Below are 15,808 nucleotides of genomic sequence, written 5' to 3' on the forward strand. Positions count from 1 at the left end.
CCCCCTTGATGGGTGAACACACACTGCCTGCTCAATCCTTGGTCCTGCTTTTGTTCAGGCCCAAGGCTGCCAGCTGGTGTCATCGTAACTCACTCCTGGACTGAGGCTGCTGCTTGGAGGCTCTGAAGTCATTTCTTGTGGGAGCCCTGCCCCTGAGCGGCCAGCCACCAGGGCACGGGATCCCGTGAAGGCTGTGGGTGCGGTGTGCACGGTGGTTCCTCTGTGCCTGTGGCTGATGGCTGAGTGGCAGAGCTGCTCTTACATAATCAGTTTCTCTCCTCCTTTCTCTTCCTAGAGCCAGATTTCACACTGAGCAGCTGCAGTCGGAGAAATCAGAGAAAGCGCCACCCAGCCCCAGATTCCAAGGGGCCTGCTGGGGACTCTCTTCTCTTCCTCCTCCTCAGGAAGGAAGACCCCGGGGCTGCTGTCTCAGACCAGCTCCTGGGCTGCCATGGGACGAGCAGCCACCGCCCCCAGGCTGTCCTCCACGCTGCCGGGCAGATAAGGGTGGCTGCTGTTCCAGGGCCACCTGCCCTCTCCTGCCGTCCGGCTGCTCCTCCCCAACTTGGTGGCCACCTTTGCTGACCTGAGGCCATGTAGGCCCTGCTTGGGCCTCTGTGGACACACCGCTGGGGACAGTGCCTCTGCTCTCCGGGAAACGCAGTGCACCACCATCCAGTGCACCACCATGCCCCGGGGCTTCGCCTGGCTGCGCTGTGAGTACTCAGGGTGCGGGGGTCCCTGGGGACTTGCCCCAGGAAGTCTTGGCCCAGAGCCAGTTACTGCTGTAGCCATAGCAACCAGGGCATTCCTGCTGGTGAGAAGTTGAGATGCTTCCCAGCTCGACAGTAGGCGTCCTGGAGACCCCCATGGCCACCTTCTACCCCGTCTGCACTGACCGGGCTCTGACGGGCAAACTGGGGTGTGAGCCTCAGGCTGGGTGGGCACAGTCTCAGGGTGGTCGGAGGGTGGAGCAGGCACTGCGGGCAGGTGGCAGCATCTCACCTTTCCAGACTCGTGGGTGCTGAGGAGCAGTGGGGGCAGCGGTGGCCTCCCTGGGTGTGGCTGGTGGGGGTGAAAGTGCTGGGGACCCAAGACCCATGGGAGAAGTCTAGCCAGGCACCCAGGGAAGACAGCCTGCTCTCCCTGCACCACTTTCTCCATCACAGAACAAAATAAAAAACGCAAAAAGATAATAGTGTTGTCGGTAAAAAGAAAAATAAGTTCAAACGAGGACAGGGGAAAAAAAAAGGATCTGGAAGCCTCTCGTGCCTTGTGGGTGGGAGGCCAGACCAAGATCCCTTCAGTCTCCAAGATTCAATTTAATTGACTCAAATTCAACACATTTTTCTGGTGCCTCCCACGTGCCCACTGGAGAGTCACTGCCATGACAACAGGACCTTGTCTGTCTCATACCTTTGTCCTCAATGCCTGGCTTGGAGTTGAGTGCTCAGGAGCCGCTGGACGTCATGGCTTTGAGCCTGTGAGGGATTCAGAGAGGAGCTGGGTCCACCCTGGCCCTTGTAAAGGGATGTGACAAAGGGTACAAAGGGTCAGGACCTTTAAGATAGGCGGGAGGACCCAGTCAAACCCAGTGTTCTGGACGCTTCTAGGTCATGAGGAGCAGGGGAAGCAGTGTGGGTGAGGTCTCCTGGAAAGGGTCTGGAGGTGGGGTGGTTCCCACAAATGGGACTGGGGGAGTTGGGACCGAGTTCTAGGCAGAGCAAGGGCTTGGCAGTGGGAGGGAGGGTGAGGGGCCAGGATGGAAAGCTGATCCCGGTGACTGAGGCCTTGAATGCCAGGAAACAGTGCCTACCTCATCCATCACAGGAAGCCTTGGAGGACCTGAGAGCTAAGGGTAGGAGTCCTGATTGGGAGTCACTCTGATTTTGAAGATCAGTCTGGCAGTGCTTGTAGGAATCGCTGTTGCCACCATCAGGGCAGGAGGTGATAAGGGTCCGTTCTTGAGTGGAGGTGAAAATGAAAAGGCAAGGGATGGGGGAGAAAGCTTCCAGAAGCAGAGCTTAGCACCTGGCAAGGACTGGTTGGGGGGTGAGGGCAGGGCAGGGCTGTGTGGCAGGGTGGGGTCTCCTGACCGAGCAGGTGAGGTGCTGGGGAATGTTGGCTGCTGTGATGAATCAGCACACATTAGGTGGCTTAGAATGAAAGAAATGTATTCTTGTACAGTTCTGGAGACCAGAAGCATGAAATCATGGTGGCGGCAGGGCCGTGCTCCCTCTGTAGGCTCTGGGCTCCTTCCTGGCCTCTTCCAGCTTCTGGTAGCTTCTGGCATTCCTTGGCTTGTGGCTGTCTCACTCCGATCTGCCTGTCTTCTCATGACCTGTCTTCTGTGTGTCCCTGTGTCCCTTCCTCTTCTTACAAGGACACTAGTCATTGGATTTAGGGACCTCCCTAAATCCAGGATGGTTTCATCTTGAGATCCTTTACTTAATAGTATCTGCAAGGACCCTGTTTCCCAATAAGGTCCCATCCTGAGGTTCTAGGTGAATGAGAATTTGGGGGGCATGTATTTAGCCCACTGTACAGACTAAGATTTGTTCCCTGTGGGTAGGTGACAAGCCTCATTTGTCACTGCACAAAGGGTCATCTCAGGGAGGAGGGCAGGCTCCCCACCACCACCTTGGGCCAGGGAGCCAGGAAAGGAGCACTTCACTCACGCTGTTCTTCCTCTAGCCGCCTCTTCCAGCTTGTGGATTCTTACCTCTGGAGGGAGAGAGGCCGGGCGCGCCTCCTGACCAGGATCAGGGTCTGCCCTGCCTATGAGGATCCTGGGGGTGCAGAGCGTCGGGGAGAGTGGCCTCCATGTCCATTCATCATCCCGTTTCTTTGGGTGGAGGCAGCTGAAAGGAAGCTTAACATTAGAAATGTCGGCCAGGCTGCTGACTTAGAGAAAGGCTTCCAAGAGGCAGCTCACCTGTGGACAGGGTTTGTGGGGCAGCCTGTGTGCCCACCTGTACCAGGCTGAGATACGCGGTATCTCTTCAAGGCACGTTCCCTGCCTTGAGGCCACAGCTCCCGGGCCCCGAACCCCGGAACGGGACACAGAGAAGGGCAGCTGGTGTAGGATCATGGGGGTGGAGTAGTGGCTGGTGGTGACAGTCACATGGGAAAGAAGACCCAGTGTGGACCGAGACACTGATTTTTTTTTTAGTATTATTTAATAAATTTATTTAATAAATTAAATGGGCACATTGAATGTGAAATAATTGTTAGCAGTGGAGCAGAACACATCGCATAGGAATTTTGTACTCTAATATTTTGAAACCTTTTATCAAAATAATAAAATGTTAATATTTATTTACTTATTTATATCCTGATTAGTCTCTTTTGATTTAACCATAACCAGGAGGTGGAGACACTGATTTTTAAGGAAGTGATGAACATTTTTATTTTTACACGAAATCCTTGTGGACCAGAGGTGGCCCTTGGGACACCAGCTTGCAACAGTTTCGCCAGGCCCCTGGTTCTCAAAGTGTGGTCCCAGGCCAGCTGCAAGAGCTCCCCCTGGGAACCTGTTAGAAAAGCAGATTCTCTGGCCCAGCCCCAGACCTCCTGAATCAGAGACTCCAGGGTGGGGCCCAGTGACAGGTGCCTCAACCAGTTCCCAGGGGTTTCTGATGTCTGCTTCCATTCCCACTGCGCCAGATGCACGTGTGGAGTGCTCGGTGCACTGGGCCATGCTGTGGTTGACTGTGTTATGGATTTACATACCAAGGTCAAGGTAATGGGTGAATTGGGCAGGGGTGCTAGAGACAGAGATCAGTGAGGGTTGGTGAAGGCAAAGGAGACCCTGGGGAGCAGCAGGGGAGAGAATCTTGGTGAGACTTTGAGAAAGGTCTGCTGTGCGAGAGGGTACCCAGGGTCGGGCAAAGACAAGTCCAAACCCGGGGGCAGGAAGCATCCTGACCTGCAAGGTCAGGTGCCGAGCTGAGAGAGTTTGAGACTTTGAGATGAGACAGAAAGCAAGCGGATGTGGAAGGGGCAGATGCGAGGGTTGTTTGTGGTCTTCTGTTCATTGGGATTGATCCTGTGGCAAGCGTGGGGGCGAGGAAGTATAGAACAGCTTGCAAACTTGCAACCTTGTAAAAAAGGTGGCTGTCAGTCGGGCTTGGTGGCTCAGCCTGTATCCCGCGCCTTTGGGAGGCTGAGGTGAGTGGATTGCCTGAGCCTGCGGGTTGAGACCCGCTGGGCAACTTGGCGAGACCTTCATCTCTACAATACATCAAAATCAGCCGGGCGTGGTAGCACACGCCTGTAATTCCGGCTACTCGGAAGGCTGAGGCGGAAGGATCGCCGGAGCCCAGTGGGTCGAGGCTGCGGTGGCTGGGAACGGCCACTGCACTCCAGTCTGGGCGACGGAGTGAAACTCCAACTCAAAAAAAAATGTGGCTGTCAGAGTTCTGAGGAGGGGAAGGGCTTGCTGGCCATAGTGCACGTGGGGCACTGGCCTGAGAGGACTTGAGGGTAGAGCTGAGTGAGGGGAGGGGGCCCGCAGGAGCAAAAGCTTGGCAGCAGGACTAAGCAGGGTGGATCTGGAGAGGGAGATGGGGAAATCATGGTAAACAGGTTGTGTGGCACAGCGCAGTGGGGCTATAAGTACAAAAGTCTTTCTAGGTGCTGGGAAATGGGTGGAGAAAGTCCAGTCAATGATTCCTACCGAGAACCAGGGGTGGCTCAGAGGGCAGGTGACTCAACCTTCCTGGTTATTTTTGCCAAGAAGAAGAAAAAAAAAAAAAGCCTGATCATTGCTTTTGACTATAGCAATAATAGATATGGATTATAGAACATGAAAGAATGGGCTGGGTGCAGTAGCTCATTCCTGTAATCCCAACACTTTGGGAGGCCAAGGTGAGAGTATTGCTTGGGTCCAGGAGTTCAAGAGCAACCTAGACAACATAGTGAGACCTTGTCTCTACAAAAAGAAAAAAATTAGCCAGGCATAGGGGCGTGTGCCTGTAGTCCCAGCAACTGAGGTAGAAGGATCACTTGAGTCCAGGAGGTTGAGGCTGCAGTGAGCCAAGGTTGTGCAACTGCATTCCAGCCTGGGTGACAGGGTGAGACCCCAACTCTTTAAAAAAACGTTTTAGTGTCTTTGTCCACAGTTTGGGGGTTGTCTCTCTCTTTTGTTTTCCTTCCAATTTATTCCTAGAAGTGAGTTTAGCGAGTCAAAGGGTGTAGACATTTTAAAGGCTTAGTGAGTTGAAGGATGTGAACATTATTAAATCCATTAATAACAAAAATTGCCAAATTGCTTTCCAGAATGAGAGCATCTGCCTTGCTCTGCCTTGCTCCTTTGCCAGCATCAAGTACTATTAAAACAAAACACGCTGAGTACAGTGGCGTGTGCCTGTAATCCTAGCTACTTGGGAGGCTGAGACAGGAGGAGTTCTTGAGTCCAAGAGTTCAAGACCAGCTGGGCAACATAGTGAAACCCAGTCTTTTTTTTTTTTAAAGCCACAGACACACATACACAAACATTTTTACTTGAATAGATGGAAAATGGCATCTGATTGTTTTAATGTGAACTTCTTTACCTTATTAATGAGGTTGGTATTTTGGATACACTTCTGGCCCATTTATGTTTTGTTCTTTTTGCTCTGATGGACTTTTTTTTTTTTTTTGAAGTCACAGTGACCCCCAGTGGTAAAGACTGGTAATGTTTCAGAAGGCTGCGGCTCATTGGTTGCAGGAAGCAAAACAGCCAATGTAAGGTCCGCTTAGCATCCCAGAATGACCAGACTGGCAGGTGCTACATACCTGCTGCCGCATGTAACTGAGATAGATGCTAAGAAAGTGGTGTGGGTGACCAAGAGTCATTTGCAGTGTTGTTATCAGAGTCCGCCTCTCCTGAATCCCTTGATGGAAAAATCTAGCAGCAGGCTTTGGAAACATGTCACCCCCTGGAAGGGAGGTTGTGCCTGCCCCATGGGGCCAGAGCAGGGAGGATACCAGGAAAATCATTCGGATTCCAGGTGGGAAGGCCTCAGGCCTCTGCGCACCCACCACGATCCCTCCCATGAGTGTTTAGAACTCATGCAAATGGAGGACAGTTGTGCTCAGCTTTGCGAAGTGGGGGCAGCATGGAGGAGGTGCACGGTGCTCATGTGCTCTTGTCGGGTGTGGTTCACAGATCTTGGGATCCTCCTTGGCATGGCCTTGGGGAACGAGGGTTTGGAGGTGTGGCCCTTGACCCAGAGTGAGGAGTGCACCGTCACAGGCTTTCTGCGGGAGAAGCTGCAGTACAAGCACCGCCTTCAGTACATGGTAACCATGTGGGCACCAGCTGTGTCCCTGTCCCCACGGTCCCTAGCTTGCCTGGACATTCAGGACAGCTGGCTCTGGACATTCAGGGCCTCTCCTAGGAACTGTGTCAGCCCTGAGCTTACCATGGCCTCTTTCTCTGCCTTTGTCCAACAAGCAACCCATGTGCCTGGTCTGTACTTACTGACCTCTCTCCCCTGCCATCTCCTGAGGCTTCCACCCCTCCTCCTTGTTCTGACCTTTGACCCCACCTCCACGTGGCACTTGCCCTGTGACTCAGGAATAGATTTCAGGAGCCCTTTGGGAAACCCCAGGCACTTATTAGCAGGAGAGATAAAGACCTAGAAATTGGAATCTTTGGTTGTTTTTGTGGAGTGGAGACACCCACATAGCTTGTGGTATCTTTTTTTTTTTAAAAATAGCTTTATTGAGACCTAATTTATATGCCATACAATTCACCCCATTTACAGTTTATGCTGTACACAAAGTGTACAATTTGGCTGGACGAGGTGGCTCACAACTGTAATCCCAGCACTTTGCGAGGCCAGGGCAGTAGGATCGCTTGAGGACAGTAGTTTGAGAGCAGACTGGGCAGCATAGTGAGACCTCATTTTTACAAAAAATTTTAAAAAATAGCTGGACATGGTGATGCATGCCTTTAGTCCCAGCTACTTGGGAGGCTGAGGTGAGAGGATCACTTGAACCCAGGAGGTCAAGGCTGCAGTGAGCTATGATTGTACCACTGTACTCCAGCCTGGGCAACAGAGCGAGATGCTGACTCTAAGAATAAATAAATACTCTTTTAAAAAGTGTGCAACTCCATGGATTTTAATATGTTCCCAGAGTTGTGCAGCCATCACCATTGTAGATCTTAGAATATGTTCCTCAGCCCCCAAATAGTATATCTTCCCTAAAGTAGTATGTCTGAGCCAGGCATGGTGGCTCACGCCTGTAATCTCAGCATTTTGGGAGGCAGAGGTAAGAGAATTTCCTGTGTCTATGGGTTCGAGACCAGCCTGGGCATTATGGCAAGACCTTGTCTCTACAATAATTCAAAAAATTATCCAGGTCTGGTGGCACATGCCTGTAGTTCCAGCTACTTGGAAGGCTGAAGCAGAAGGATCGCCGGAGCCCAGCAGGTTGAGGCTGCGGTGGCCATGAGCGTGCCACTGCACTCCAACCTGGGTGACAGAGTGAGATTCCAACTCGAAAAATAAAAAATAAAAAAATAAAGTAGTACATCCTTACCCCTGGGCCTGAAACTTCTGCCCTAACAGAGCCTATGTATTTTGTTTTACCCTCTCTTGTGGTCCTGAGGAAAGCGAGCTTTTTTTTATCCCAGCTGGGGGCCAGGCCTAACTCTCCATAGACACTACCTCTGCCATCAAAGGGCTGGGCCGAGGGTCTTCTCCTCCTACATCAAAATTCATCTGGGAGGTTGGGGGAGCCCGCCTAAGTCATTTCCGCCTCCGACCTCATGGTTTGTTCTTGTACCTCCCCAGAAACACTACTTTCCCATCAACTACAAGATCAGCGTGCCTTACGAGGGGGTGTTCAGAATCGCCAACATCACCAGACTGGTGAGAATCCCCTCCTGGGCTGGGGGAAGCCCTGCCTCCCTCAACATCCCACAGACTCCGGCCTCAGAGGCTCACTGGGCTTGGCAGGTTGGGCTGTGGCTCGGGCCCTTTCCCCAGCCCTTGGAACAAGCCTGTCCGCGGCCCAGGCCCACGTTTGCCTGCGGTCCGTGGCAGATACCCCATGGTCTGTTCCCTGTGCAGGGGCAAATCCTAGGGTGGGGGCATCAGAGTTGAGAGGCTGGTGTCTGGGGGGTTCCAATGATGTCTCTGTCTCTGCAGCAGAGGGCCCGGGTGAGTGAGCAGGAGCTGCGGTACCTGTGGGTCTTGGTGAGTCTCAGCGCCACCGAGTCAGTGCAGGACGTGCTGCTCGAGGGCCACCCATCCTGGAAGTATCTGCAGGAAGTGCAGACACTGCTCCTGCATGTCCAGCAGCGCCTCACGGTGAGCTGGGCAGAGGCACGGCAGGTGGGGCACGCGTGCGCGTGCATGTGTGTATGCGTGCATGAGACTGCATCTGAGAGGTGTGGCCAAGGACTGTCCAGGGATGAGGTGAGCTCATGGAAAGTTCTAGCATGTCCTGAGGGGAGTGGGAGACATGGGAGAAGGGTACAGGAGAAGAGCCTCAGGAAGGAAGAGGCAGCTGGGATGATCAGGTGGGCTGGGCTTGAGGGGAGGTCATGCCCTGAGATCCTGTTCCAGGCTCTGCCTCTCTCATTAGGGTCCTGGGCAAGTCATCAAACTCTCTGACTTTGTTTCTGCATCACAAAGTTCCTTGGTGGGGGAGAGGAGACGGGAAGAAGAGATGGAGCACAGGACACGTTTAGGGTGGTGAAACCATTCTGTGTCTTATGTTAATGGTGGATACACAACAGTATGCTTTCATCAGAACCCATGAAACTGAACACAGAGCATGAACTCTAATGTAAACCACAGACTTTAGTTCATTAAAAAGTAAACAGACTGGGTGCAGTGGCTCACACCTATAATCCCAGCACTTTGGGAGGCCAAGGTGAGAGGATTGCCTGAACCCACGGGTTAGAGACCAGCCCAGGCAACTTGGTGAGACCTCATCTCTACAATAAATCAAAAAATTAGCTGGGCATATCTGTAGGTTCAGCTACTTGGAAGGCTGAGGTGGAAGGATCACCTGAGCCCATCAGGTCAAGGCTACGGTGGCCGTGAGCAGCGTGCCACTGCACTGCAGCCTGGGTGACAGAGTAAGACTCCAACTCAAAAAAAAAAAACTAAAAATAAAAAAATAGTAAAGAGATCCCTACCCTCACCCCATTCAGAGGAATTGATCTGAGGCCTCCTGTTAAAATGGTCTGGGCACAGTAGCTCACACCTCTAATCCTAGCACTTTGGAGGCTAAGGCAAGAGGATTGCTTGAGCTCAGGAGTTTGAGACCAACTTAGGCGACATAGCAAGACCTCACCTCAACATAGCCAGGTGTGGTGGCACACACCTGTAGTCCCAGCTACTTGGGAGGCTGAGGTAGGAGGATTGCCTGAGCCCAGAAGTTTGAGGTTGCAGTAAGCTGTGATCAAGCCGCTGTACTCCAGCCTGGGCAACAGAGTAAGACCCTGACTCAAAAATTTTTTTTAAAAGCCTTAGTTGTACTAAAAAGTGAGGTGACAGGGTTATCGTGTGCTCATGCAGGCTGTGCATGTGGTGTGGCCGTGGGAGCCCTCTCGCCCCTCACCAGCCCTCCTCAAGACCCTGGTGTACACCTGCCCAAGGGATCTGCCTGCTGCCCTGCCCAGCCAGCTGCCCCGCTCATCTGCTGATAAGGCCCAGCCCAGGCCAACTGTAAGCTTCCCTTGTTGAAAGGGCTTAGGGAAAAGCACCTGTTTTTGCAGCTGCCTGGAGCTTTCCCAGGACAGACAGTGGGAAGACTCTCTCATTCCTGTAAAGGACCGGAGACCCAGCGAATGCCTTGGTGGGTCTTGTGTGCCCGTGGGCAAGATGGGTAATGGAGTTATCACCCATCACTTGGGGAAGGGTCACTTTTCCAACTCTGAAAGGCTCCTGGGAGCTGGGCTAGGGGCTGGGGTTGAGGACTTGAGACCTCAGCCCTACCCACCTGGGTCTGGACTCTCTTGTTTAAATTATTGCACATATGGATAAGTTTTATTATTCAGCTTCAACCAGCCTTTAAATCTTTTTTCTTTAACAATGTCAGAAGTCTATAACCCAACTCTTAAGATGGATTTAATTTATGAACAAAAAGCCCCTTCAGACTTTGTTTTTCTTTTAAGTCTTCCAATAGTAGTGTAATGCAGGAGATCCGGGCTGGGAGTGGGCACCAGGATTCTGGCTGCCCCTCTGCTTCCAGTGGGATGACCTTGGTGGCTCACGCCTATAATTCCAGCACTCGGGAAGCTGAGGCAGGTGGACTGCTTAAGCCTAGGAGTTTGAGACCAGCCAGAGCAACACAGTGAGAGCTCTTCTCTAAAAAACAAACACAAAATTAGCTGGGCATGCTTGGTTATCCCAGCTACTCAGAAAGCTGAGGCGGGAGGATCGCCTGAGCCCAGAAGGTTGAGGCTTTGCTGAGCTGTGATCGTACTGCTGCACTCCAACCTAGGTGACAGAATGAGATCCCCTCTGCTATGATGATGTCATTCTACCTCCTCATCTGCTTGTCCAAGGCAATGCTGCCTGCATTCTGGGTCCGGCATTGTTCTCGTTACCATATTTTCCCTCTTGCTTTCATTAAGCTCCTTTAAAAACAAAAAAAATGTAAAAGCAAAGTCCTAGATGAAGATGTGGGACTGTGCTGGGGGAAGCATATTTGAAAACATAAAATTGGCCATTTGTTCCGTTGTAAGTGTACAATTCAGTGGCCTTAATCACATTCACAATGTCAGGGCTCCATCACTACTGTCCATTTCCAGAAACCTTTTCATCACCCCAAACAGAGTCTCTGCCCATTTAGCAGAGACTCCCACCTCTCTGTACTCACTGGTTACCCTATACTCTTCTGTCACTATAGATGTGACTGTTCTAGGTACTACTTACGAGTGGAATGCTACATATTTATCCTTTTGTGTCTGGCTTCTTTCCCACAGCATCATGTTTTCAAGGTTCCTCCATGTTGTAGCTTGTCAGAACTTCCATTCCTTTTTATGAATGAATAATATTCCATCTTGTATCTATGCCACATTTTGTTTATCCATTTGTCATGAATTGTTTCTACCTTTTGGCTACTGTGAATAACGCTGCAATGAACATTGGTGTACAAGAATCTGAGTCTCTGTTTTCAATTCTTCGAGGTATATGCCTAGAAGAGGAAATTGCTGGGTCACACGATAACTCTGTTTTAGCATCTTGAGGAATCATCTTCCCAAAGCCTTTTTGGAAGAGGGTCTTCTGTCCTGTTTTCCTTGACTTTGTGTGTCTCTGGATGGCACAGTGGCCCCACAGGGCTATGACATCTCATCAGGGCAAGGGGACACATCTATTGAGCAGCCGTTCTTCCAAGTGGTGGGCTGTGGAGATGAACCTCTTTACTCTCCTGCTGTCTTTACTCCACCTTTGCGGATACGTTTTCTAGGGCTGCTGTGACAAATGACCACAAACTTGGTGGCTTAAAACAGAAATGTATTTCCTCACAGTCCCAGAGTCCTGAAGTCTGAAATCAAGGTGTCAGCAGGGCCACGCTCCATTTGAAGGCTCTAGGGGAGGATCCCTCTCTGCCTCTTCCAGCTTCTGGTAGCTCTGGGTGCTCCTTGGCATGCGGCTGTATCACTCCAACCTCTGTCTCAGTCCTCACATGACTTTCTGCTTGTGTCTCTGTGACCTTTCTCTCTCTCTCTCTCTCTTTTTTTTTGAGTTGGAGTCTCACTCTGTCACCTAGACTGGAGTGCAGTGGCCATTCCCGGCCACTGTATCCTCGACTTGCTGGGCTCCGGTGATCCTTCCACCTCAGTCTTCCAAGTAACTGGAACTACAGGCGTGTGCTACCACGACTGGCTAATTTTTGATTTATTGTAGAGATGAGGTCTTGCCAAGTTACCCAGGCAGGTCTCAAACCCACGGGCTCAGGCAATCCACTCACCTCAGCCTCCCAAAGCGTGGGATTATAGGCTGAGCCCCCGAACCCGGCTCTTTTTTTTTTTTGAGTCGGAGTCTCCCTCTGTCACCCAGGCTGGAGTGCAGTGGCATGATCATGACTCACCACAGCCTTGACCTCCTGGGGTCAGGCGATCCTTCTGCCTCAGCCTCCTCAGGAGTGGGGACTACAGGCATATGCCCTACGTGCCTGTACCTTTTGGGTTTTTTTTGTTGTTTTTTTTTTTGAGTTGGAGTCTTACTCTGTCGCACAGACTGGAGTGCAGTGGCACGCTCCCAGCCACCGCAGCCTCAACCTGCTGGGCTCCGGTGATCCTTCCACCTCAGCCTTCCAAATAGCCGGAACTACAGGCGCACGCTACCAGCCTGGCTAGTTTTTTGATTTATTGTAGAGATGAGGTCTCGCCAAGTTGCCTGGGCGGGTCTCAAACCCGCAGGCTCAGGCAATCCACTCTCTTCGGCCTCCCAAAGTGCTGGGATTACAGGCTGAGCTACCTAGCCGTCTTCTCTGTTTTTTTTTTTGAGTTGGAGTCTCACTCTATCTCCCAGGCTGGAGTACAATGGCATGCTCACGGCCACAGCAGCCTCTACCTGCTGGGCTTAGGCGATCCTTCCTTCTCAGCCTTCCGAGTAGCCGGAATTACAGGCATGTGCTACCATGCCTGGCTGATTTTTTTGGTTTATTGTAGAGATGAGGTCTCACCCAGGCTGGTCTCAAATCCAAAGGCTCAGGTAATCCTCTCACCTCAGCCTCCTAGAGTGCTGGGATTATAGGCTTGAGCCACTGCGCCTGGCCTCTCATGATGTCTTCTACAGGAGCCCTAGCCCCCTGCTTAGGGACTTCTTTCTCTCAGCACCTGTGGTGTTCCCCACATGCTCCTTTATGTTAAGTATTGTAAAAAGAAGCCACTTGGGCTTGGAACTGGACATCCGCCCTGCCTGTATGACTTGAGCCTCAGTGGCCCTCATGAAGGTTTTTCTTGTTCCTTGGAGTTGATGGAGGTCTTTGTTTCCTAAAGAATAGTTCCCTGGGTCAGGGGCTCCTTGAGTGGATGGCCCTGACTGGGTTAGAGCATCAAGGATAGCCTACCTTCTCCCTATCCTGGCCTGCATCCTGTGGTCGTTTCTCCAAGGATAGAAAAGCAGAAGCCTTGCCTGAGCCCGCGGTTTTAAGACCTGCCTGGGCAGCGAGACCTCATCTCTACAATAAATCAAAAAATCAGCCGGGCGTGGTAGTGCGCGTCTGTAATTCCGGCTACTCGGAAGGCTGAGGCGGAAGGATCGCCGGAGCCCAGCAGGTCGAGGCTGCGGTGGCCGGGAGCGGCCACTGCACTCCAGTCTGGGCAACAGAGTGAGACTCCAACTCAAAAAAAAAGAAGGAAAGAAAAGCAGAAGCCTCCATGTTGTGCTTGGGTGAGGTAACATCTGGGACCCTCCCTGCTTCCATAGGAAGAAAGTGAGAAATAGCTCCCAGGCTCCTGGTCACAGGAAGTCTCGTCCTTTTTCTGTGATCTGGGGCAGCTCCATGCTCTCCTGTGGTGTGACCCTGTCACGTTACTGGTCCTGACAGTGTCCTCCCTTCCAGGATGTGGAGGTCAGCCCCAAGGTAGAAGAGGTGTTGTCTCTCCTGAATGCCCCAGGGATGAGCCTGAAGTTGGTGCGACCCAAAGCCCTGCTGGACAACTGCTTCCGGGTCATGGAGCTGCTGTACTGCTCTTGCTGTAAGAGGCTCTGAGTGGATGGGACTGGAGGGCAGGAGGCTGGGCATTTGGGTCCAGGTCCGTGGGTAGAATTGGCGCCCTCCTGGGCATGTCTTCTACTCCTGGGGATACAGGCCATTTTTTGGAAGCTGAGATGGACCCTGGGTACTTGTAGCTTAGTCTAGGGGGAAAGACGGTTTTGATCATTCCTGCGGTCTTTTTTTCTTTTCTTATTCCTTGCAGGTAAACAAAGCTCCGTCCTAAACTGGCAGGACTGTGAAGTGCCAAATCCTCAACCCCACAGCACAGAGCCCTCGTGTGTGGCCGCCCAGCTGTACCCTCCATCCCAGGAGCCCCCCAGCTTCCTGCCCCGCTCTCCGGGCCCAGCGAGGCTGGTCAGGGCACAGGGCCAAGGCCTCTTGCCCTGAGCAGCCTGTCTGGTGACCCTGGGTGGAGCAGCCAGATCAGCTCTCACGGAAATTCAACTGGGCCTAAGACGTCAAGGGGTGGTGGCAGGAGCCCTCCATGGGAGATGACCCCCAGGGAAGGTGTCTTTCCTTTGAGGGGCATGCGGCGCCAGAGTGGGACTGTTTCTTGTCTTCTTTTGGTCCCTGACATGGTCTCACCTGGAGTGGAAGGGACTGGGGGGACCTGGAGATGGGTGAGGACAGAGCTCCTGGCCCCTCAGGTGCTGCCTTCACCGCCCACCACCTGAAGGAGGTGCTGAATATCTCCCGTGGCCCGCAGCAGCGAAGGCACGCTGACGGGCAGGTGAGCGGGACGATACAGTGACTCCAGGGCTTCCCAGCCTGGCGAGGCGAGCGAGCTCGTGTGGGTAGAGGGCAGAGCCAGATGCCACTTCTTGCCATAATGGATGCTCTTCCAGTTCCTTTGATTTTTGTTTTCTATTAAATGCTCGTTTTGTTTGGTTTAGTTTGTTTTGCATCTGTGAGGGTGAGCCTGGAGGAGGGCGGGGCTGGTCCGGCTCTGGGGGGGCGGAGGATTTGGATTTGGAGTAAAGGGAGCCTACCCAAGGATGCGGAATGATGGGGATTCCAGAGGTGGAGTTCCCTCCAGCCCTGCCTAGCCTGTGAAGCCACAGCAAGCCTGGGGGGTGGGGGCAGGAGGGAAGGGGTGTGTCAGACTGATCCCCTGGCAATGACCCTGGCCATCACCCCTCCCTCAATCTGCCCCAGACAGCCCCCAGCAGAGACAAAGCACAGGTATTTCCAAGGTCTGGGCTCAAGACCAGGCCACCCTTTCGAGAGCAGAGGACTCCCCCCCCACAGGAGGCCTCAGCCTGGCTCCCAGCAGCTGGGATTTGGGCTGCAACAGGCTCAGGCAGAATGCAGGGATGGGGACAGGGGAGTGGCAGCAGCCCAGGGAAGCCAGGCGGAGGCGGGGGTGTTAATTACAGTACAACTTTATTAATACTGGAATCTTCACAGTGCATTTGTTACTTGTAGCAGTGACTATTTAAATCGGGCAGGATGGAGTGGAGGGGGTGGGGAGGAGAGGATAATTTATCCAAAAACTGACAGAAAGAAAAGAAACAAAATGGTTTAGATGGGATGGAGGGGGTGGGGGTGGGGGAGGAGAAAGGGTGAGTAGGAACCAGGAGGGGAGGCCTGGGGTGGGAAAATAAATTAAAAAAAAGGACCAAGTTAACAACAGCACCAGAAAAGTTACTTCAGTCAAAAGACGCTTTTGAAAAGAATATTTCTCTGTACAAAATGAAAAATAAAACGAACATAAAGACGTCCCCCAAAGTTTGTGATGCAGGATGGTTGGCTCGGATCCCGAGGTGGGTGGGCCTACGAGGTGGTCACTAAGTCGACAAGAGGGCAGTGGGAGCGGTCACAGGGACAAACGAGGGGACAGAGTATGTACAGCCCTGGGGGGTTAGGGGGGAGGAGGAAGGTGGAGTGGGGGCTGTGCCACACCCATTTCCTCGCTGGGCAGCCCCTGACTCCCCGTCAGGACTCTTGAAGCCCAGGGTGACGACCATCCCCAGGAGCTGGCCCCCAGGGAGGGGGCGAGCTCTTCCTCACAGGGGCCTCCAGGAGCCAGCCACCCCCTTCCGTGCTTGCCCTCCCTACTGCCATCCACACGATTCCCATCACACATCACGAATCCTACGCCATCCGCCCACCTAGGCAAAACCCTGGCACA

General features: G+C 52.6%; 1 protein-coding gene across 2 annotated transcripts; it reads left to right on the forward strand.

Annotated features, from left to right (window-relative positions):
* The first annotated feature begins 355 nt into the window (after positions 1–355).
* On the forward strand, positions 356–14,569 carry IL34 (interleukin 34). Of its 2 annotated transcripts, none has more exons than XM_008063313.1 (6): positions 356–716; positions 6,152–6,285; positions 7,785–7,862; positions 8,142–8,303; positions 13,522–13,657; positions 13,880–14,569. In XM_008063313.1, the coding sequence occupies exons 1-6, from the start codon at positions 689–691 to the stop codon at positions 14,062–14,064; spliced, it is 723 nt and encodes a 240-aa protein (XP_008061504.1). In that variant the 5' UTR covers positions 356–688; the 3' UTR covers positions 14,065–14,569. The 2 variants fall into 2 exon arrangements, with proteins under 2 accessions (XP_008061504.1, XP_021570820.1); XM_021715145.1 differs by having other exon boundaries at positions 8,145–8,303.
* Positions 14,570–15,808: the final 1,239 nt, after the last annotated feature.

The sequence above is a fragment of the Carlito syrichta genome, unplaced genomic scaffold (genome assembly GCF_000164805.1).
Source record: "Carlito syrichta isolate Samal-C Ts95f unplaced genomic scaffold, Tarsius_syrichta-2.0.1 Scaffold306734, whole genome shotgun sequence".
NCBI lineage: Eukaryota > Metazoa > Chordata > Mammalia > Primates > Tarsiidae > Carlito > Carlito syrichta.